This window comes from Mus pahari, chromosome 9, assembly GCF_900095145.1.
Source record: "Mus pahari chromosome 9, PAHARI_EIJ_v1.1, whole genome shotgun sequence".
In the NCBI taxonomy this organism is placed as follows: domain Eukaryota; kingdom Metazoa; phylum Chordata; class Mammalia; order Rodentia; family Muridae; genus Mus; species Mus pahari.
This window is the reverse complement of record NC_034598.1, coordinates 18,194,032-18,218,521: the sequence shown is the minus strand read 5'-3', so window position 1 is coordinate 18,218,521 and position 24,490 is coordinate 18,194,032. Positions and strand designations below refer to the sequence as shown.

General features: G+C 42.2%; 1 protein-coding gene across 1 annotated transcript in view; it reads right to left on the bottom strand.

Moving 5' to 3' along the window:
* The window catches only part of Dcbld1 (discoidin, CUB and LCCL domain containing 1), a 79,399-nt gene that overhangs the window by 11,562 nt on the left and 43,347 nt on the right, over window positions 1-24,490 (bottom strand). Inside the window, exons 3-6 of the mRNA XM_021205180.1 lie at window positions 20,901-21,035; window positions 18,855-18,906; window positions 14,249-14,321; window positions 1,597-1,730 (exon numbers count right to left, since the gene is read on the bottom strand). Coding sequence (XP_021060839.1) covers window positions 1,597-1,730; window positions 14,249-14,321; window positions 18,855-18,906; window positions 20,901-21,035 — 394 coding nt within the window. The remainder of the gene's footprint in view (window positions 1-1,596; window positions 1,731-14,248; window positions 14,322-18,854; window positions 18,907-20,900; window positions 21,036-24,490) is intronic.

Below are 24,490 nucleotides of genomic sequence, written 5' to 3'. Positions count from 1 at the left end.
CTGGAGTGTCTGAAGACAGCTACAGTGTAATTACATATAATAAATAAATAAAGCTTTAAATATATATATATATATATATATATATTAAAAAAAATAAATAAAACAAGGGCTGGAGAAAAGGCTCAGTGGTTTAGAGCACTGACTGCTCTTCCAAAGGTCCTGAGTTCAAATCCCAGCAACCACATGGTGGCTCACAACCATCCGTAATGAGATCTGATGTCTTCTTCTGGAGTGTCTGAAGACAGCTACAGTGTACTTACATATAATAAATAAATAAATAAACAAACAAACAAATAAATAAATCTTTAAAGAAAAATCCTAACTGGAAAAAAAAAAGCAAATGGGATCTCATGGTGGGCCAGCGGGGAGCACTGAATCTAAGTCCTCATGCTGTGTGCAGCACACACCCTGTCCTCAGTGGACAATCTTTTGTGTATCACATCCAGCAGGGCTTGCACTGTCTCTTCAACTCTTAGATTAGAACGCTTCTACTAGCAACCACCCCCACCCCAAATGGGAGATGGTTTTCTTCTTTCTCCTCAGCCTCTTTGGAGCCATCCCATTTGGCTACAAACACGACAAGCCGACAGCCATGTCCTCTCTGGCGTCTTTTCTCAGCCTCTGACTCTGTCTCCCCTAAGCTTTGTTCCTCCCTTTGGCCATTATCCATGACTGTCAAAGTTCATGAAGGTCACATAACCATCTTCTCCCCTAATCCCAGGTGCTCTTTCTAAACCCTACACCCAGGAGCCCGGGCCAAGCCCTGAACCTGGAAAAGAATTTTAGGCTCAGTTTTTACTGTAATTTCTGGAGTGAATTTTTTTCCTTTTCTTTCAAAATTGTAGAATGCATTTTCCTGTAAAAGCAACCTTGTTGGCCCACACCTTTGTCAAACTATAATACACTTATATTCTTTCTTAAAATGACATCAGATTCAGTCAACCCTATGCTAACTTGAGAACCCATCCACTATTGATAAAGTGACCTCTGACCCCCAGGGTTTCTGACACTGGGTCAGGCTAGCCTGGAATTCAAAATCCTCTGATTTTAGATGCCCAGGTGCTGGGATACCATACATGCTTGCCATGGGCTTCCTACCAAGCAAGATAGTCCACACTTATGAGGATTGTCTTAGTCAGGGTTATTATTGTTGTGGTGATACGTCATGACCAAAAGCAAGTTGGGGAGAAAAAGGTTCATTTGGTTTACACTCCACATCACTCTTCATCACCATGGGAAGTCTGAACAGGAAATCAAGCAGGGCAGGAACCTGAAAGCAGAAGCTGATGCAGAAGCCATGGAGGCTCAGCCCGTTTCCTAACAGAACCTAGGACTATCAGCCAAGGGATGGCCCCACCCACAATAGGCTGGGCCCTCCCATATTCATTACTAACTAAGAAAATGCCCCAAAGGCTTGCCTACAGCACCATCTTATGGGGACATTTCCTCATCTTGGTAGCCCCCATGTGTCACACATGTTTTCTCGGCCAACAGACACTTGGCATTACATCCCTGTCACCCTGTCAAAACTGCAAGCGGGTTGATCAATGACAGCCTCAGGGCTTTCTCCTCTCAGAACACAAGCCAAGTACTTACTGCCGGGAGAGCACGCCATTGGCCAGGAGTCCTTCATAGTGACTTATCCCTTTGCTCTGGAGCAGGTTGATGTGACCACCTAGTTCATCTGTGATGATCCCTGCGTGGATGGCAGCTTTGCACAATAGAGAGGTCTGAAACAGAGTGACATCATTATTCATTGGGCTTTTCTACTTTTGTTTGTTGGGGGTGTTCATTTGTTTGTTTGGTTTGTTGTTGTTCTTTAGGGACCGTCTCATTCATTACTTAGTGCTGGTTATCCTGGCACGCACTATGTAGACAAGGCTGGCTTTGAACTCACAGATTGCCTATCTCTGTCTCTGGAGTGCTGGGATTAGAGACATATTCACTGTGTTTTCCATTTTTGGTGGCTTAGTCATTTCCAGTGGTACTCTGCCCTCATGAATAATGTCTCCAGCATTATTATGCTAACTCCCAGCTGCAAAATCGGAACATGTCAAGGAGTTTGCCTTGCTTCTGCTAACTGACATGCATGTTAGTGACATGCACAAGGACTCTTCAGAGCCCCAAGAGCAATTTCAGAGAAGCAGAGCCAAAGAGCCCATCTGTCAAAACTGCTCACCGTGCTCATGCGTCAGCGAGTTCAGGGTAGATTATTATGCAGAAAAAGATAATGGCGTTTGTCTCTTAGACTTGGTTTACAAGCAGACAGTCTTAAACAGGGAGGAAAGCAATCTGGGTAGTGTTCAACTTTCTGTACTGCAGCTTCACTTTAATTCTTTGATTTGGTACAACATCAAGACCAAGATGGCTGACAGCTGCTACATGGAAAAGCAAGTTCCACTTGGAATGAACCAACAAACAAACAAAACCAACCAACCAACCAACAAACAAACGAAATCGCAGCATTCATCTTGCTTTCTGAATCCTTTCAGTGAGCCCAAAAGCCCGTGACTGCTGGGCTAGCTGCTCATGGGAGCCTTCAGCCCCAGCTATATGCTGTTTAGGCGAATTCGGCAAAAGCAAGAGCCAGTGGCTGGCTCTGATTAAGACAGGTTAGGGGACAACACTGGTTCTGAAGGGAAGTTACAGAATGACAAGAACTGTGGGGTGACCAGGTCCAAAGGTCCCCAGGAACAGATGTGGATGGGAAGACAATAGACAGACTTGGCATTTGAGCCAAGAAAGCAATTCTAAATAAAGCTGAGTGTGCTCTGCATCTTCCATATAGCTAATTCTAAATCCAAGAGGACAGAGGGTTATGCTGTGTCTTAATCACTGGACCTAAGTAGTTTTCTATGTTCATGAGAACATTGATTACCTGAATCTCAATGGGAATATCTCCTCAAATCTAAGTTACAACACATACAGAAGCAATGGACGGTATCTGTAACCAGTTATCTGGGGGTTGCAGCAACACCAAGGAATTCTGTGATTCTTTTTCTTAAGAGATTTCATATTTCCCACCTGAGATTTGGCAATGGAAGTCAGTTCTGCAATAAATGATGTCATCATTACAAACAGAACATACAACAAAAGAGAAGTCCAATAGAGATTCAGACAATACTGTCCCCTTTGGGAACAGGGGACCTAGGACAATCTTGTCCTCTAGAAGGAGAAAAAGGAAAATAACCCGTAGTGGAGACACATCTTGCTTTTGAAAAACACTTCCCAGAATCTGCCTTCTGTAGGACGCTTTCTCTGTGGTGAAAAACACTGGTAACCGCAGCAATTACGGAACGGAGGCACTTGGAGTTCAAGGCGATTTCCAGCTACTTAGCAGCTTCCAGACCAGAGCAGACTACATGAGACTCTGTCTCAGCAAACAAAACAGGATTGGGGGATGGCTCAGCTGGTCAAGCACTTGCTGAGGCAGTGTGTGAACCTGAGCCTTCAGATCCCTAGAACCTCTGTAAAGCCAAGACACGGCAGTGTCTGTAATCCCAGCATGCCTAGGGTGGGGAGGGAGGCAGAAATAAACAGCCTGGAAAGCTAGCTGAAGAGACTGCCTCAAACACGGCGAAAGTCAAGGACAGACTTGAGGTTGTCCTTTGTTCTTCTTTGACCTCCAAAACTGCATTGCAACACACACACATTCCACACCCCCATCCCCCACAAAGTCAGTGGGCAGACTGGAGAGATGCTGTTTGGGAAGACCTAGGTTCAATTCCCAGCACCCACATGGCAACCAACAGCCATTTGTAACTCTAATTCCAGAAGATCCAAAGTTCTCTTCTAGTGTACTGTACTCATGTCATGCACAGAATAAATGTAAGCAAAATATTCATACATGTAAGCTTTTTATTTATTTTTTAAATCTCAAAAAGTTAAAAAAAAAAAATTTAAGAATGGGTAGGAAAATGGAGGTGAGATGGTCTAGAAGGTTCCCCAGGAACCAATGAGGGAATCACCTCTTGTCAGTGTTTTCTGAACTCTAAACCCTCGCTGCGTGTAGTGTGAGTCTCTGTGGTGATTTCAGTGAGGATGGCCCCCATAGGCTCAGACATTTGAATATTGGTCTGCAATTGGTGGAACAGTTGGGGAAGTATTAAGAAGTGTGTTAGGGGGGGCTGGTGAGATGGCTCAGTGGGTAAGAGCACCCGACTGCTCTTCCGAAGGTCTGGAGTTCAAATCCCAGCAACCACATGGTGGCTCATAACCATCCGTAACAAGATCTGACGCCCAATTCTGGAGTGTCTGAAGACAGTTACAGTGTACTTACATATAATAAATAAATAAATAAATAAATAAACAAACAAATCTAAAAAAAAAAAGAAGTGTGTTAGGAAGTGTGGCCTTGTTGAAAGGGGTGTGACATAGGGCAGGACTTTGAGGTTTGGAAGGCCCACCCCAGTTCTAACTAGATCTTTCCCTGCCTCATGGTGGTTGGCTCAAAAAGTAAAGTTTTAGCTAGCATGCCTGCAAGCTAAGAATTGTCACCACACTCCCTGCCATGATGGTCGTGAACTGCAGGTGAGTTCCCGGTTTAATACTTATAAGTTGCTTTGGTCATGTTGTCTCAGCATAGAAATAGAAAACTATGATACCCCCTCCATAATAATAAATGAATGCTTTATATAAATAAATGCAATAAAATTATTTTGAAAGGGACTATATAGCACAGAAGAGGAGCACTTTGCTATCATGTGCAAAACCAAAGTTCAATTCACAGCCCCATTTGCACAAAAATTTAAATAATTAATTAAATTATTGATATAATTATTAAATTATAAATTAAAAATTATTAATAAAAATACAGTTTGTACTACTTTCTTTTTTGTTGTTGTTTTTGGGGTTTTTTTTTGTTTTTGTTTTTTTTTGGAGGAGGTGGGGTTCGAGACAGTGTTTCTCTGTATAGACGTGGCTGTCTGGGAACTCACTCTGTAGACCAGGCTGGCCTTGAGCTCAGAAATCCTCCTGCCTCTGCCTCCCACGTCCTGGGATTAAAGGCATGTGCCACCACTGCCCAGCTGAGTCTACTTTCATTAAAAAGCTCTCTTTGGAGGCAGGTGGATTTCTGACTTCGAGGCCAGCCTGGTCTACAGAGTGAGTTCCAGGACAGCCAGGGCTATACAGAGAAACCCTGTCTCGAAAAACAAAAACAAAACAAAACAAAACAAAACAAGCTCTCTTTGTGATAATATACACCTATAACCCCAACATTTGGGAAGTACAGACAGCAGGATCAAGAGTTCAAGACCAGCCTCAGCTACATATCCAGATTGAGGTCAGCCTGGGTTGTATATTACCTGTATCAGGAAACCTTTCCATGGCTAGGGATCTAGTCCATGGAGGAGTTTGTGCAGAAGGTTCCTGTTCCGGGCATGCTGGCACTGCCTCCAACTGCATTTCATATGTGAAGTCATTTCTTCGTTCTGGCTTATTTTCCTAAATCAACTGGACAGCAGCAAGGGTAGACTAGCCCATCTAGATTATGTGGTATCCACTCTGGATGCCTGCCACCTTCTGGTTCTGGGGTCCACACAGACCTGTTTCCCTCCCTATGCCCCAGAAGAGATGCAACTTAGCTGTGGTCTACTGCTCAGCTATTCCAACTGCTTTGAATAGTTTCTTCCACAGAATCCTGCCTAGTAATGAAGTGAACATTTCAGGAGCTATGTGCTCTACAGAACTCGCCATGATGGACAGAGTGAGGTCATTGAGCCACAATGTCCATCACGAAATATTCTGGTTTGCCCAAGAAAGAATGGAAGGAGTCCAATGGTTCAGACTCCTATTAAGGAAGATTTTTAACTGCAAATTGATTTCCCCATATTTAATGCAGGGCATGGGATACCTATTCATGAGACTAGCCACCAGATCTATCCATTCAATTATTATGGTTAATAACCTTTCCCACAATTATTTCTTTATTAAAACAAAGAACACTTTCTTATCCTACAATTGAAACATAATTCATGCTTATGAGTGTTTTTCTCCCCTGGCATCAAGTTTAAAAATTCACCTTCATTAAACCTGATGAAAACAAGAACAACCTCCCCTTTGAACAACTAATGCTTTCATTTCCGTGGTCGTCTGCAGTGCAGGTGTGGTTCGGTCTAAGTCAAATGCATATAATGGCAAACTATATTACCAGTGTATGTTGATTAGTGATTTGCCTTAGACAATAGTCATTAACTCAGCTCAAACAACAGCATTATAATTCTTTTTTTTTTGTTTGTTTTTTTGTTTTTTTGTTTTTTGAGACAGGGTTTCTCTGTGTAGCCCTGGCTGTCCTGGATCTCACTTTGTAGACCAGGCCGGCCTCGAACTCAGAAATCCGCCTGCCTCTGCCTCCCGAGTGCTGGGATTAAAGGTGTGCGCCACCACGCCCGGCAGCATTATAATTCTTAAAGGAGCAAGGGGAACATATATACATTTTTATTCTTTAATTTTTAAATTTATATTTATGTCTATGTACTATTTGCATATGTTTAGGAAATATGAAAAGCACTCTCATCGCTGTCCAGTTGACAAGAGAGTTTCAGGTTCAAGGCTGGCCTGGGCGACACAGAGAATTCAGCATTCACTTGAGCTGTAGATTCAAACACTAACTACCCCCCCCCCCCCAAAAAAAAAAAAAAACAACCCCAAACCAACATTTATCACACTGAGCTCACTATGTCACAAAAGATGGCCAAACACATGGCCCGAAGACTCACAGGACCTTACAGATGATCAAATCACACCAGCACTGTAGCATTTTCTTAACATTCCTCTAAAGAAATGTCAACAGACTGTCAAAAGTATTAACAATGCTTTAACCAAAATAAATAGAAAAGTAATCATTCTGGGGACTGGAGAGGTGCCTCAGTGGTTAATAGTGCTTCTTGCTCTGGAAGAGGACCAGAGTTCAGTTCCCAGAGCTCCAGCATGGCCTTGGTAGGGACAGAATGACATGGTGTACACATTTTACATTTCTCCTCAAAGAAATGTTCTCTCTGTTAACAGTAATGACTCTGTGATAATCAGAGATGGTTTGGAAGGGGGAAGATGTGGCTAACACGTCAGCAAAATAGTAAACGCTGGGACTTTCAGAATAGCCGTTAAGGCTGTGTAAAAGAACTCCAAAAACATGAGTTCAAAAATATATAATTTCTCAGGACTGGAGAGATGGCTCAGCAATTAAGAGCACTGGCTGCTCTTCCAGAGGACCTGAGTTCAATTCCCAGAAACCACATGGTGGCTCACAACATCTGTAATGGGATTTGATGCCTTCTTCTGGTGAGTCTGAAAACAGATATACATAAAATAAATTATATATATATATATATATATATATATATATACACACACACACACATACACACACACACATATATATATGTAAGACATAAGGATGCAATATGAATTATGTAAGGATCTTCAAAGATCTGTAGGAACAGAGGCAGCTTCGCTGTGAGGTAACTTGTCAGAAAGATACTAAGGAAGGAGATAAACAGCTTTAGGGAGTGGTGATCGAAGGAGATCTCTCCCAGCTAGGTTTTTGTTTATGCTTACAAGGGCAGACAGACTCCAGAGTTCAGGGTCAGCCCGTGACAGAGCAAAGTTATGCTCAGGCACAGTGGAAATGGTAGTTTCAGGGCAGGGTCCCACCCAGTTAGTTTATTGTCTGTGGTTAACAGAGTCAGGCAGATCTCTGAGTCCTTTAGCAGTACTAAAAAAAAGTGCTTGTGTCTCCTAAAAATCAAAGGTCTGGGTCTCAGAATGCTGGTTCAATGGTTAATCAAAAGGACACCTGGAATAAACGTCTGGATTGATAGGTAAAATAAAAGACTGGGTTTATGATCTGCAAAAGATGAGCTATCCAGAGAATTTTTAGAATAGCAAGAGAGAAATGCTTGGAGAACAGGCATGAACAGAACAGAGAGCAAGCTGTCTGGGAATCCCCGAGGGGAGCGGAACATAGAGAAAGCAATGTGGAAAGCCATCGCAACAGAGCATAGGTCTTCAGCTTGGACCCACCATTTGATCCCAAGTCATTTGTTTAGTGACTCCCAGACACCCCTTCCTCAGAACCCCTCTCCAAGGCTGGTCCTTGGCACTTGAGCTCCAGGGGGATCTGACACCCTCTTTTGGGGCTCTAAGGTAACGCCTGTACACATGTGCAAATATGTACACATAACTGTATATATAAATATAAAGTAAAAAAATCTAAAAATAGAGTAAGCATTTAGCTTGCAGTTAATAAAATTTAACTAAAAATGCCAGTAAGGTGCAATAAAAGTAAAGCATGTGCTGAAATGGCGAGATGATAAGTTATAGAACACAGTCTAGGGAGGAGGAGGCAAGAGAGTTGCAAGTTCAAAGCCAGCCTGGGCTACACAGGGAATTGAATGTTCTCTCCAAATACAAAATAAAACACTATCTCAAAGAAACAAAACAAAAGAAAAAAGATGAAATAAATTTAATCACCAGTCACATGGCTTGTCCCTACGTGCTTCATTACAGTTCCTATCGTCTTTATAGTGGTGTATTTGTAACATTTTTTTTATAATCAAGTAATATCCTAAAGACATTTTAGGAAATATGAAAAGTAAATTGTAACTATGTAGAAACACCTATTATTTCTTTTTCCCTAGCTTTTTGGAGGATGTTTCTCTTCCCCCCCATTTTTGCCTAGCCCAGGAATATACTTTTAATTTTTCATATTTCTTCAATATTCTTTATTTTTGAGATTATAGTCATATAATTTCTCCTTTCCTTTTCTTCCCTCCAAATCTTCCCCTATACCTCTCCTTGCTGTGCTTCAAATTTGTGGCCTTTCTTTTCATTAATGGTTAGTGTGTGTGTGTGTGTGTGTGTATTTACCTGCTCATTCTGTATAATGGTATTCATGGTTCTTGTCAGGGCTGATCACTTGGAGTCGACTAATCGTGCCCTTCCCCGAGAAGACCATGTCTCCGGCTCTCAGTTTCCTGTATGTCTTTGAGCAAGGCTGAAGTCTCCTGGGCTTGCCCTGTCCACTTGGGCGTGTCTACTGCTGTCCTTGTTTAGCTCATGTTTAGACAGTCCCTTGAATGCTTTTTGAGAACAATTAATTTGTAAAATGAATTAGTTAAGGTCAGCAAGATGTCCCAGTCCTAAAGGTACCCACTGAGTGGCCACAGGTGACTACTTAAGCTCAGTGATGGTTTGAATAAGAATTGCCCCAATAGGCTCATTCGAATGTTTTAATCACCAGAAAGTGGCACTGTTTGAAAGGATTAGGAAGTGTGGCCTCGTAGGAAGTATGTGAAAAGCCCAAGCCAAGCCCAGTCTCTCTCTTTCTCAGTTTCTACTCCGGCACCATGCTTGCCATCATTCTTCCCACCATGATGATAAAACCCTCTAAAACTGTAAGCAAGCCCCAATTACAATCTTTCTTTTCTAAGAGTTGCCTTGGCCATGGTGTCTCGTCACTACAATAGAACAGTGATTAAGATAAATTCGATTTCTGGAATCCATAAAGCAAAGAGAAAAATCAGCTTCCATAAGCTGTCTTCTGACCACCACTTGTATCATCACACATAGTGTCCCACCACACAAAAGAAATAATGATAGTAATAAATTAGTTAAGTGACATATACCATTGAAAAGCAGATGTACCCCACTATTAGAAAGGCGGGAAGGACAGCAACAGGATGGTGAGCCTCATGGCCTCCATGGACTCCAAGAAGTAAGAAATCCTGGACCACCCACCCCAGCAAGGACACTGAGAGCAAGGGAGAGGTCCTTGGTTGCTGAGGAGTCCCTGTCTCAACTAGGGCCCCAACACTGAGCATCTCCCTCACAATTTCCATCCCCGACCCCATAATAACAGGAGGGGCCTAGGGAGCCCTCCCTACTCTCTTGAATACCATCAATAAAGTTCGATGCATACCCCAACCCCCAACCCCACCCCCCAAAAAAGAAAGAAAGAGAGAGAGAGAGAGAGAGAGAGAGAGAGAGAGAGAGNAGAGAGAGAGAGAGAGAGAGAGAGAGAGAGAGAGAGAGAGAGAGAGAGAGAAAGAAAGAAGGAAAGAAGGAAAGAAGGAAAGAAGGAAAGAAGGAAGGAAAACTGTCCTGTGGTCAGAACTTAAGGAGAAGCCCAAAGCCCACACTGCCTTGGGCTTTGAAAACAGTCACTTGAAACTGAAAACAGAAATAGTATGGATGCCTACATTGCCAGATGAGGCAGACCCCAGAATTTTAAGGACTCAAAAAGGCCCTTTTTTCTTTTTTTTTTTNAAAGATTTATTTATTATTATATGTAAGTACACTGTAGTTGTCTTCAGACACACCAGAAGAGGGAGTCAGATCTCATTACAGATGGTTGTGAGCCACCATGTGGTTGCTGGGATTTGAATTCGGGACCTCTGGAAGAGCAGTCAGTGCTCTTAACCGCTAAGCCATCTCACCAGCCCCCAAAAAGGCCCTTTTAAGTTCTTCACATATAGCTTTTGAAGATCCATCCTGTCCCCATCCCACTGGCAGCGCCACTCACACATATTATTACCAACAACTACTTATAACAGCTACATATTTCTCTAAGTACCACACTGCACTTTATGCTATCTAATTATTCCTTTTATGCGGCTGAAATTGGCATCTCTGTATTATCCATGGACCCTGCTGCTTTTTAGGGCCACACGAAATGAAGCAATGCCTTTTCTGTGATGATATCTTTAAGATCACATATTCTCAACAAACTATGCAATCCTAGCTTTTAGAAGATGGAAGCAGGAAGAAGGTCAGGCTCTTAAGCCCAGCCCTGGTTACACAAAGTTCAAGGCCAGCCTGGGGCTACAAAGGATTCTGTCACAAACAAACAAAACTCAATGATGCAATCTCCCTCAAGTCTGAATGCTTCTACTTCAGTGACTCCACAAGTAATTAGTTTTCCAGATTTTGTTTTGTTGATGTACAGGATGCTCTAGTTTTGCAAAGAACCTTCCAAAAAAGATTTGTTCTATCAAATGTACTTCCTAAGAGGAAGCTGCCGTGGGGTGGATTCTAAAATAACCCGAGGAGCTGCCTCCTGGTAATCCCCCTTGTAGACAGGAAGCTGTGACATTCTATTAATAATTCATAGAACACGGCAAAAAGGTATCTCATTAGTAGGAGATGCTTTCCCTCATGATTCTCTCTTGCTGGCTTCAAGGACATGTGCAGCCATGTTAGGAGGACACATGGCAAGAACGGGAGCACCAGAAGCCAAGATCCAAGAATTCAAGGCCTTCTGTTCAATGACCCTCAAGTAGCTAAATGTGCGAGCTTCGAAGCTGGCCTGTCACAAGAGGAGCCACAGAGGGGCTGTAGCTCCAGCTGACATTTCAGCTCTATCCTTATGAGATCCTGAAGTGGGAACCCAATCAAACCCTACTCAGATTCCTAATCCACAGAAAATAGAGATGGGCCAGGAAGATGGCTCAGTAGATAAAAGGCTTGTGCGGCAAGTACAACCACCTGAGTGTGATCCCTGGATCCCATCCTGGAAAGAAAGAATGAATTCCTGAAATTGTTCTCTGACCTCCACATTGCAAACATTTACCTGTATGCACAGGAACACTACACACACACACAAACACACACACACACACACACACACACACCACAAAATGTATTCAAAAAAGAAAAAAGAAAAGAAAGCTTGATATTGCCTTGCATGTCTCTGATCCCAGCGACTGAGAAACAGAAACAAGCAGATTTGGTCTATAGAGAGTTCCAGATCTGCCAGGGCTACCAGGTGAGACCCTGCCTCCCAATATATAAACATATAAATATGAAAAGTCAACTAGGGGCAGCAGATGTTGCTTCAGCCACAGGGTAGGGCACATTGTTATGCAGCTGCTAAGTATCTAACAGACACAGGGGGGGGTACTAACCGGACTTCAGTAAAGAGATGAACTTTCAAAAGCAAACAGTGGCCAGGCATTGTGACACTCCCCGTTAATCCCAGCATTTGGGAAGCAGAGGCAGACAATCAGCCAGTTCCCGAAATCCCCCCCAGGAGAACAATAAGATCTTCCCATTGAAAGGGAAGAAACTCCATTTCAACCTTTGTCTTCTAGTTAATTTCCTGGAATCATTTAGGAATGGCTTCTCTACTTTTTTTTTTTTCATTTTTTAAAAAGATATAGAGCATTAAAAGAGAAAAAAAAAATGAAGTACAGTAGGCAAGACGAATATCCTGTGTCCAATTTATAAATGAAAGAAATACAGGAAAGAGGAAACGAAAAGCAAATCTACACTATGATCTATTTCAAAATCAGGGTGTGCTGGAAGGAAAAGCAAAATGAAATGTGAAAAACAGCCAACAAGATTACAGATTTCTCTCCTGGCAGAGGCAGCTTTTCCATCTCTACAGTGTGTGTGAGAGGGAGAGAAACACTTCTCTTTTCATTCATTCATTTATTTATTTTCAATAGATATTTTCTTCATTTACATGTCAAATGCAAGCCCCTTTCCTAGTTTCCTCTCCAAAAATCCCCTATCCTCCCCCCCCCCCTGCTCCCCAACCCACCCACTCCCACTTCCTGGCCCTGGCATTCCCCTGTGCTGGGGCATATAATCTTCACAAGACCAAGGGCCTCTCCTCCCATTGATGGGAGGATAGGAGGTAGGCCATCCTCTGCTACATGCAGCTAGAGACACGAGCTCTTGGGGTGCTGGTTAGTTCATATTGTTGTTCCTCCTGTTGGGATGCAGCCCCCTTCAGCTCCTTGGGTACTTTCTCTAGCTCCTCCATTGGAGGCCTTGTGTTCCATCCAATAGATGACTATGAGCACCCACTTCTGTATTTGTCAGGTACTGGCATAGCCTCACAAGAGACAGTTATCTATATCAGGGTCCTGTCAGAAAAATCTCCACGCATGAGGATATTTTGTCAGTAACACCTTTTCTCAGAACTACAGATGTTTCACATCCTAACTAAATCAAACCAACTCTTTCAACAGTCAAATGCAAATTTCAACTATTTTAAATGGCAATATAAGCAGAGTGAGTGTTCGTGTGTGTGTGTGTGTGTGTGTGTGTGTGTGTGTGAGAGAGAGAGAGAGAGAGAGAGAGGGAGGGAGGGAGGGAGGGAGAGAGAGAGACCTGTCAGTAAAAATAAATAGTGGATTACATATCAGGAGACAGGACAAACAGATTAGAAAAATAATCTGGGATTTATTTTTTCTGGGAAATATATATATATATTCCAGACAGTCCTCTTCGACATAAAAATAGAGGTGGGTGGGCAGAAGTAGGGCAGATGGCTTTCTTCTGTGATGTAACCAGTAATGTCACTAGCTCTAGTACAGAAGACAACTGCAGTACCACAGAACTAATATTACCAGAACAAATACATCTTGCTAATACTAGAGAGATGACTCCTGCCCGACAAACTTGTCACCTGATGAAGAAAGAAAAGTCCGTCCGGTAGCTCCAAATTGAGAGAAATGAGAACTCTACAGAGCTACTGAGTTGTTCTCTGATCTCCGTGTGTGCCACGGCACGTGCGTCTACATATGTACATCACACACACGAGAGAGAGAGAGAGAGAGAGAGAGAGAGAGAGAGAGAGAGAGAGAGAGAGAGAGAGAGAGGAATGAATGTTTTAAGTATACAGCATAAGTATAATGAATAAGTATGCAAATCTATGGCCTTTTGTAGAAATTGGACAAGTGTTTGGATCTCAAGTCTCATGTCTGAATAAAAGCTAATGCCCAGCCCGTAGCACTATTAGGACATGGGAGAACCTTTAGGAGGTGTGGCCTTATGGAAAGAAATTAGATCACTAAGAATGTGCCATTGAAAGGGACCATGGAGTGCCCTCTTCCCGTTCTCTGTGGTCTTCCCAGTGGTCCTTGGGCTCCACCCCAGACCCAGCAGCAAGCAGGCTGGACTGAAACTGCCAAAATGTGAAATGAAAACCAACTTCTACACTCTTACTGTAGATTTCTCTCAGGAATTCATTATAGGAAGAAAATGCTGACCAATGCAACAGAATAGTACTTCTTCAGTGCTAAAAATGTCTTTCACTTCTGCTACTCCTATTTGGAAATGCTGGAAATAAGAATGAGTGAGTTCATAGATAACTTTGATTTCAAAATTATTGCATTTTTCTGTCTCATAAAATAGTAAAGCATATATATGTGTGTGGAGTTCTGTATCCGGTTTCCCTTGATTTGTAATTAATTCAGGCAAAGCAAGCAATACTTCTTTGATATCATCCTTAGTTACTTACATCTCTGTAGCCATCTTTTGTATTCCCAGAAATATCTCCTGCTATGTCTCTACAACCAGCTGGGCAGAATTTGCTGGGGAAAAAAAATGGTATCAAATTACATTGAAAGAAGAAAAGCACTAAACTACATTTCAATTTAATTTCCAACACACACACACACACACACACACACACACACACACACACACACAGATGTAAAGGATGGATCCTGAGTTCAAGGAAGGAGAGAAAGGGGGGTGAGGAATGAATAAGTAAGTATATAAATCTATGGCCTTTTGTGGGAGTTGGACAGGTGTTTGGAGCTAAAGGCTCCACAGTTAATAAAAATAAATTCCCTACCCATGGCCCTATTAGCACATGGTAATTCTGGAAATAAAAATGAATGCATAGGCAACTTTGAGTATTTTCCTCCTCTTTCATAATATAGGCAAATAATATCTTGCTTTAAAGACAAATGAGAAACTTGATTTAAAAAACACAAACTGATCTAAAATGCTAACCTGGAAAGAAGTTTTACGCAATGGTTATTTGCTTTCTGTAAGGATTTATCGTGTGTAAAGTATTAAAGCTGCTTCCCTAACACATTTGGATTCTAAGGTGCCAAAGAAATATTTTTAAGGTAAAAGGAAAATTTACCTATATAATATTACCGTATCCATATTAAAGGAAATGTTTAATATTTGGATAAAAAGAAGAAGAAAGCAACACTAGTAAACTTTCTCTTGGAGCACAATTTTGGTGTTCATGCACTACAATAGCTCGTTATCTAAACTATACTCTAATGCATAAACAAAACAGAAGCCATATGTATAAATTTAAATATTCTAGTACCTATATTAGGAAAATTAAAAAGAAACAGGTAAAATAATAATATATATTAACACGGCATACCAAAATTCTGTTAATTCCCACTTATACTGAAAAAGAAAAATCAAGAATCAAGGAGATAATTTAACTTTGTTTTTTTCCAGGTACTGAGAATATATTTTACACCTGTAGTACACTTGACCTTAGACTTGCCATAGTTGAAGTACGTAGTCACCAGGGTTACTAAAACAGGTACTACTGGTGCGGGTAAAAATAAATGACCCTTACACTTAAGAATGCTTTAAAATTAGGGTTTAGTCAGGTTCCATCATACAAGCCTGTAATCCCAACAAATCAAAAGGCTGAGACAAGAGGGTCACATGTTCAAGGACAAGTTTGACCCACAAGTGTGTATACACATACACAATAAATGCACAATAAAATACGGCTCAATTTTTTTAAGTTGTCTTTCAAAGAGCTTCCCAGGAACCCATCACAGATGGTAATGGGATTGAAGGGTGGGGTGGTTCAAATATACTTGGTCCAAGGAGTGGCACTATTAGGAGGAGTGGCACTATTAGGAGGTGTGGCCTTGTTGGAGAAAGCGTGTCACTGTGAGGGTAGGCTTTGAGAGACCTTCATCCTAGCTACCTGGGCGTCAGTCTTCTATTGGCCTTCAGATTAAGACATAGAACTCTCCTGGATGCTGCCATTCTCCCACCATGATGAAAATGGACTGAACCTCTGAACCAGTAAACCATCCCCAATTAAATGTTGTCCTTATCAGAGTTGCCTAGGTCATGGTGTCTCTTCACAGCAATGGAAACCCTAACTAAGACAAAGGGTCTCAATCTAGAGGCTGGGTGACTTACTTGGCTCAGACCAAGGTTAGCTAGCTGAGACCCTGAACACAGCATATACACTCCCTGTGGTTCAGTCTCTTTTCTCTCTTGTATCTTGAAGCATCAACATATCAAGGACAACTACTTATATCTTTGAACACAACACACACACACACACACACACACACACACACACACACACACACACAGCCAATGTATAAAAACACTGAGCTTTGAAGATGAACACTATATGTCCCTGTTTCTATATGACTTGACAATCTTCCTTCCTTCCTTCCTTCCTTCCTTCCTTCCTTCCTTCCTTCCTTCCTTCCTTCCACCCTCCCTTCCTTATATTATAAGACAGTCACATCACTTCCTCCTTCCCTTTCTTCCCTCCAGCCTCCTATATGCCCCTCCTCCTTGGTCTCATTCAAATTCATGGCCTCATTTTTCATTAATTGTTGTTACATATGTGTATATACATATATTCCTAAATATATACATACAACCTGCGTGGCCTTACCACTGTTACTTGTATATATGTTTTCAGTGGTGACCACTTGGTATGAGGTGATGAGTGGTTGCCCTCAGACTCTTCCCTCAGCGGCCTTTAGTCTCTGTGTAGGTTGAGGCCTGTTTACTCCATTGATGTGACAGATTCCAAAATAGCAGCTGTTTTTTTGGTTTTTGTTGTTGTTGTTTTTTTTTAATTTCCCTTCCATTCACTTTCCTCTCACTGCTTAGAAAATTACCATGTAATGACAACTAATTATCAAAACAACCCAAATAAATGTTTCATAGCTCTTTCCTAGGGCCTTCGTGGCAGTAGTCATCAAGGAACTGAGAAATAAAAAAACAACCTCCTACAGGCTCGCAGGTCCTTGAGGGAAGAATTGCTTAGTGCGAGATGAGCCTCTGAATTCAGACAGTTTGGGACTGCAGGAAACTGAAATGGTGCCAATGATGCTCATAATATAAGACCCCCAATGGAGCCCATGCATGTTAATCAAGAGCTGTAACAGCTCACATGGAATGCATGAATAGTTACAGTAAGTAAAATGCAAAAAGACTAAATAGCCTCCTGCTAATGTCGCCTAATTTTGCTGTCAAATGAATTGACAATCAAATGAGTAACAAAGAATTTCCAAAGGTTTCTGTATTCCAGAACCATGGGTGAGAGGTGTGGGCCTGCATCCGTGGCCATACTAAAGAACTGCAAAATGGCTGGCCTACAGTGGAACCAATCTGTCACCATAATGTCACACAATATGTGTGAATACATTGTTCTTTCCTATGATTCCCAGGGCCCTATCGTCAGTGCACTGGAAACTCTAGAGGCCATTAGCCTCTGTATTCATGGGTTGAACCATAACCTTACAAAGCAACATTTACTTTCATATACGTGGATTTCTCGTGTTCCTTAAGTATACTTAATATTAGCTAATATTGGAACTGACCCATGCACATCAAACACTCACAATGAGAATTTCCAAATATCTGAGATGGTTAGGAACACGAGCTCTTAAATCTAGCTCCCTGAGGACACTTAGTGGAGTGACTTAGTGGTTTGGAGCCTCCATTTTCGTGATTTAACAGAAGCAACCTTCCAGGAATGCCGAAATATCAAAAGAGCTACTTATGTGTGTGGTATAGATAGCTGCACAGGCCATTGAGAAAGCACTCTAAAGTTACAGGTTTTTGTCATCGCTGTTGGCATTGACTTCTAGACAGAAATTGCCAGCTGGAGGTGCTTTCGTCCCCTAGAAAACATGAGGCATTGTGTACAGACAGTTGTGTTTGTCACAACTGGCATGTGGACAGTAAAATCCAGGGAAGGAAGGCATCCTCCAATGCTTAGGGCGGCCCTACATAATAAAGACTTGCCGAAAGATCACCCCTATGATTAGGAGTTCCCTCTAGACCACATTACTTTGGTGATGGCTGAGGAGGAAATACATATCAGAAATTAAGTAGACTCAAGGTTAAGGCAAAGCTGAACTAACAATCCATAACCTTATTCTCCATAGGCTTTTCTTTAGGATAAAAGACAAAAACCCCTATGAAATTAAGTAGACTCAAGGTTAAGGTAAAGCTGAACTAACAATCCATAACCTTATTCTCCATAGGCTTTTCTTTAGGATAAAAGACAAAAACCCCTATGAAAGGGTTATACACCTTATTTCCAAATACCAACCAGGGAACAAGTATACTCCAGACTCAACTGTGACTCATAAAGGGATCAGAAAACTATGGACAAAGTCCCAAATATAACCTCCTCCTCCTCCTCCTCCTCCTCCTCCTCTTCCTCCTTCTTCGTGTGTGTGTACATGTGAATGTGTTTATGTACGTGTGTGTGTATGTGTGTGTTTCATACAGCCCAGTCCAGGCTCACTACTGAGCATCTTGCCTCCAGTTTTCAATGACTAGGACAATACAGGTGTGCACCACCACATTCAGTCTGCTCCATCCCCACCCTGATGCTTTATTCAATGTGATTTTGAATTTACACACTTAAATCACGTGTATAAGTGGGTATTTTTGTATAAGTATGGGTAGGAGCATGTGAGTATGGGTGCCCAAAGAGGTCAGAATAGAGCCTTAGATCTCCTGGAGCTGGAGGTTACCAATTAGTCTTAAGCTTCCTGACATGGGACCTAAAAACCAAATTCAGATCTTCTGCAAAAGCAGTGTGTACTCCTGACGGCTGAGTCATCGCTGCAGCCTGGGATTGTTCATAGAAACAAGACTTTATAATGCTGACTTACTTGTTTTTATCATCTACCTTTGCTTTTTTGCTTCAACCACAACAGAGATTGCATGAGTCAGGGCAATAGGGACTTTGGGCCTATTAAAAACTACAGTTACTTGCAGTGCAAAGGGTTTGCAGATTCTGCCTTTTGGGGACATCTCAAATACTCCTTATTGCTATACATGAATAATTTAGTACACATATTTACCTGTATTTTTCCTCGAAATAATGACTGCCTCGTTCCAAACAGGTTATTAAATCTATGACAAATAAAGAGAAGTGCAGTGAGCAGGGAGTGGAAACCAGGCCACAGGTTTCTAAATATTTTCAGTTAAAAAAGAAAACCTTGAAAGCATTACCATGTTATTTGAATTTTCTTGTCTATACATAAATAAAATCTGGGATTATAGTCTACAGGGTTTAATCAGTTTCTTTTTTCTTTCCTGTCACCAATGAGGAGTTTTCAGTGCTATTGTCTAGAAAACAATAACAAAGTCTACTTCTAACTGTAATACTATACACCTGCAGGTTTCTTTCTTTCTTTTTCTTTTTTTTTTTAAAAAAGATTTATTTATTATTATACATAAGTACACTGTAGCTGACTTCAGATGCATCAGATCTCATTATGGATGGTTGTGAGCCACCATGTGGTCACTGGGGTTTGAACTCAGGACCTTCGGAAGAACAGTCAGTGCTCTTACCTGCTGAGCCATCTCGCCAGCCCATATCTACAGGTTTCATGTGCACAATATGCTTAACAGGAGAAATACCATTAAAAATCTTATCACAGTTCATGGAAAACATTCCCAGGAACATTTTTTTCTCTCCCCACCCCCTTTTGACAGAGTCTGAGGTGGCCCAGGGTAGTCCTGGTTTGACCATACAAGTCACCGTATAGCTGAGGCTGACCTTGAAATGTTCTGGTCCTCTCGGTTCTCCTCCCTGAGTGCTGGGATCACAGGTGTGTGCCACTACGACTGGATTTTTGTGGTTCTGGAGACAGAGCCCAGGTTCTACCAAAAGTGACATACTCAGCTCCCCAGAACATTTTAATTCACCCAGTGGCATTCGGGTGACACGAGAACAGTTTAACTACAACACTGACATGGTAATCAGAGTTGATCAACAATCAATCAGGAGCAATCTCCTAAAAAGGAAGGTCCGTACAGGGGAACATATTTAGTTAAACTGGCAAAATAGTTCCCCAAATAGCCTAGATTCTCAGCAATAGTTCTTTCTTCTTCATAAACCTTTACTTTATTTATTTATTTATTTACTTACTTACTTATTTTCTTATTTATTTATCTATTTTATTTATATGAGTACACTGTAGCTGTCTTTAGACACACCAGTAGAGGGCATCAGATTCCATTACAGAGAGATGGTTGTGAGTCACCATGTGACTTGAACTCAGGGACCTCTGGAAGAGCAGTTGGTGCTCTTAACTGGGGAGCCATCTCGCCAGCCTTTTCATGAACGTTTCTTAAGGAGCAAAATAAGGTGAACACAAGCCACGATTGCCTTCATATGAGTGGCACATCCCCTTTGGTAGACATAATTCTACCAAAGCTGACTGACAGCAGGAACACAGGGCATCTTGTGACCCTGGATAGGCACGGGGGGGGGGGGGGGGGAGGAAGGTGATGACTCTGCCCCTTGAGGCTGAGGAAGGAGCTGACAGTTTCCCTCTCACCAGGGCTCATGTTTTCTTCCATTTTTCCCATCCATGGTCAGGGTGTCACGTGACCCTGCTGTGTCTAAGCTGGTGTGTGACACGGGTGAGGTAAACATTTGCTTCCTAAGCAAGGAAGGACACTAGGGGGCAGGGCTTCAGAGAGGCCAGACCATGCCAAGATTGGGAAGATTTCCCCAAAGATAGGACTCAAGACTCATAGGAAACAAGATTTATTCCATCCCATACACATCATCGGATCCATTCACCATATGTTCTAAAAGGATGCAGTACCAACTACTTACAAAGCTGTTCCCCTCTGTCCTCAGGCCCTTTCCTCTCCCCACAAGACAGGGTTTTACTACATAGCCCCAGCTGACCTGAAACTCATATGTAGACCAGACTGGCTTCAAAATTACAGATATCAGCCTGCCCCTGGCTCTGGAATGCTGGGATTAAAGGCATGGGCCTCCGTGCTCAGCTTGTTCTCATGTTTTACTGTTGTGTCTGAGATCACAACTATGCCCAGAGGAAGCGATAAGGAGCAGAAGGTAGACAGGCTTGATGGTTTTTCTGTTGTACCTGGATGGTCACTGCTGGCGTAGGTCAGCAGAAAGCCCCGGCCAGAAATGTGAGATCCACTCTTGAAGCGGACGGTCACTTCGTTGGAGTTCAGCCGGAGTTCTTTAGGAACAGCCCAACTCCCACAGTATGGACCTGGAAACAAAGCACATGTGGGGTACATTTGACAACTTACAAAGAACTGAGAATTTTCTTTCAGAGAGCAGATATACCCTATAACACAGGCAAAATTTTAAATTCTCATCCATCTGGAATTTTGTTTGACTGACAGCTAAGCCTGGGGGTGGAGAAGCCTACCCCGAGACAAGCAATCATTTAGAAGTTGCTCACGAGCCGGGCGTGGTGGCGTGCACGCCTTTAATCCCAGCACTCGGGAGGCAGAGGCAGGCGGATTTCTGAGTTCGAGGCCAGCCTGGTCTACAAAGTGAGTTCCAGGACAGNCAGGGCTACACAGAGAAACCCTGTCTCGAAAAACAAACAAACAAACAAGCAAGCAAACAAAAACAAACAAACAAAAATGATTATAAAGCTGTTTCTTGAGAAAACTGCTGGAAAAGCAATAACAACGCTGATAAATATCAAAGAGAATACTTAGACTGAGTACAATGACTTAAATAAAGTCCAATGGAACACTGCATTCCATAGAGTGCATGTGGAGGTCAGAGGGTTTTTGGACTTGGTTCTGTGACTACTGTGGACAGACACAGGTTGTTGGCACTGACAGCAAGAACCCCTATCCATGCAGCCACCTTGTTAGCTCCCCAAGCAAGTTTTTTGTTTGGGTTTTTTTTTTTTTTGGTTTTTCGAGACAGGGTTTCTCTGTATAGCCCTGGCTGTCCTAGAACTCACTTTGTAGACCAGGCTGGCCTCGAACTCAGAAATCCGCCTGCCTCTGCCTCCCGAGTGCTGGGATTAAAGGCGTGCGCCACCACGCCCGGCCCCAAGCAAGTTTTGTTTTTGTTTTTCCCTTTTTTTGTGAGATAGTCTCATTGCATAGTCTTGGTTGACCTGGAACTCACTATGTAGACCAGGCTGGCCTACAACTCAAAGATTCATCTGCCCCCACATCCTTGGTGTTGGGACTAAAGACATATACCACCATGCCCAGTTCCACAAGTGGTTTTGGAGAGAGATTCTTGACCAGCTTCCCTGAGAACACTAGAGAGGCAGCCAACAGTAACAGCTACAACAGACTAAGCAGGAAGAGGTTTCGAAAGAAATGACCACTCCCACTCAGTAGGAATCAAACTGGCTCAATACTACCCAAAAAACATCATTGGATCAAAATGATCTTATTCAATAGATCAAAAACCCAAGTAATCAACATCCATCCTGACCGGGTAGGAAGATTCTGAAGATCTGGGAGACTAAGAGAGGGCTGGGGGCTTATTCTTCTGCCCCACACTGCTCCTGTTGTCTATTATGAAGTTAGGGTGCCCCTAATTCATCCACTAAACTTGCGTGTGTGGTAAGTGTGTATGTGCAAGTGTGGGTACATGTGTGCCTGTGCATGGGGAGAGAAAGCAGAGGCCAACCTTGGGTGTCTTCCTCCATTGCATAACTTGTGTGCATGCCTCGTACCCGCAGAGACCTGAAACTGGTTTTGGATCTCCTAGGGCTGGAGTTACGGATGTTTGTGAGCTGCCATATGGGTTCTGTGAACCGAACTTGGTGCCCTGCAAGAGTGCTCTTAACAGATAAGCCATCTCGTAGGCCCTTTAATATGAAGTTTTTGAAACAATCCCTCACTGAACCTGGGGTATGTGGATTTTGGCTGGGCTGTGTGGCTAATGAGCTGCAGTGCCTGGTTTTCTTTCTTTCTTTCTTTCTTTCTTTCTTTCTTTCTTTCTTTCTTTCTTTCTTTCTTTCTTTCTTTCTTTCTTTTTTTTATTAGATTTATTTATTTATTATATGTAAGTACACTGTAGCTGTCTTCAGACACTCCAGAAGAGGGAGTCAGATCTTGTTACAGATGGTTATGAGCCACCATGTGGTTGCTGGGATTCAAACTCTGGACCTTCGGAAGAGCAGTCGGGTGCTCTTACCCACTGAGCCATCTCACCAGCCCCCTGGTTTTCATTTAAGTAATTTAAGTACTGGAAATCAGAATTCAGGTCTTCCTGTTCGTAGGAGGCAATCTGCCACCTGAGCAATCCTCCCGCTTCTACTTCTGCCTTTGGAAACCCTCATCACACGTCAATAGTTCCCCAAGAAAGCATTTGCAGGTTACTTAGAATAGCTCATATACTAAGAGCCACACAAGTGCTTCTTCTATTAAATAAATAAATAAATAAATAAATAAATAAATAAATAAATGTGTGTCTTCTCTTTAGACTGTGTCCACAGAGCAAGACGGTCTGTGTTTGCTTCTTCATTCCTGGGACAAATGCAATCATTGCTTGTGTTGAAATGTTCTTCTATTTACAACAATTTGTAAAAAGCTAAACCCCAATAAAATGTCATTTGGAACATCCCTAAAATATATTCACTTTTAAATACACTTAGAAAAGAAGTAGCCGGGCATGGTGGCGCATGCCTTTAATCCCAGCACTTGGGAGGCAGAGGCAGGCGGATTTCTGAGTTTGAAGCCAGCCTGGTCTACGAAGTGAGCTCCAGGACAGCCAGGGCTATACAGAGAAACCCTGTCTCGAAAAACAAAAACAAAAACAAAAAAGAAAAGAAGTGAACTGTGTCAAAGTAAGAAGATTATTGTATAATAGAGCTGGTTCATGACTGAAATCTTGAGAAACACTTGAGGAGGCAGAAGGGTTTGTTTGGAATTCAAAGGTAGCTTGGGGTGCATGCTAAAGGCACGTCTCAGAAATCAAAGGGCTGGGCATGTATGTAACTCAGTGCTAAAATGCTTGCCTAGCATGTGCAAGCCTGGTACGATGGCTAATAATGATTAGCAACTAACTTGGTAGAAGCTAGAATCCCTTAAAAGGCAAGTCTCTGGATGACCCTATGAGAAACTATCTAGGTCAGATTCTGGGCATAGCTGAGGGAATATCTTGATTAGGTTGAGATGGAAAACTCACCCTAAAGCTGGATCACACTCACTCCCCGGCCTTGAGTCCTGGACTACACAGAGGTTTCCTGAGCATAAGGCCCATCATTCTCTGCTTCCTAACTTCAAATGCAACTTGACCAGCTCCCTCAAGCTCCTGCTGCCAGCACTTCCCTGTCTTGATAAACTGTATCCTTGAACAGTAAGCCAAAGTCAAACTTATCTCCCTTAAGTTGCTTTCGTCCAAGAATCTTCCCAGAATAAGACAAAAGTAACTAATAGACCCAGCAGGCACAAATGTTATAAATTAGAAGTTTTACAAATTTTAACACTGTACTATGAATATTAAAGACAGGCAATTTAATCTATTGTCCTTGTTAGGGTCTTCTTGCCAGGATAAAACAGTGACCAAAACCTATTTGGGGAGGAAAGGTTTTATTTTATCTTACAAGTTAGAGTCCACGATCAAGCAGAGAACATGGAAGGACGATGCTTGCTGACTTACACTCCCCATGGCTTGCTCAGCTTGCTTTCTTTCTTTCTTTCTTTCTTTCTTTCTTTCTTTCTTTCTTTCTTTCTCTCT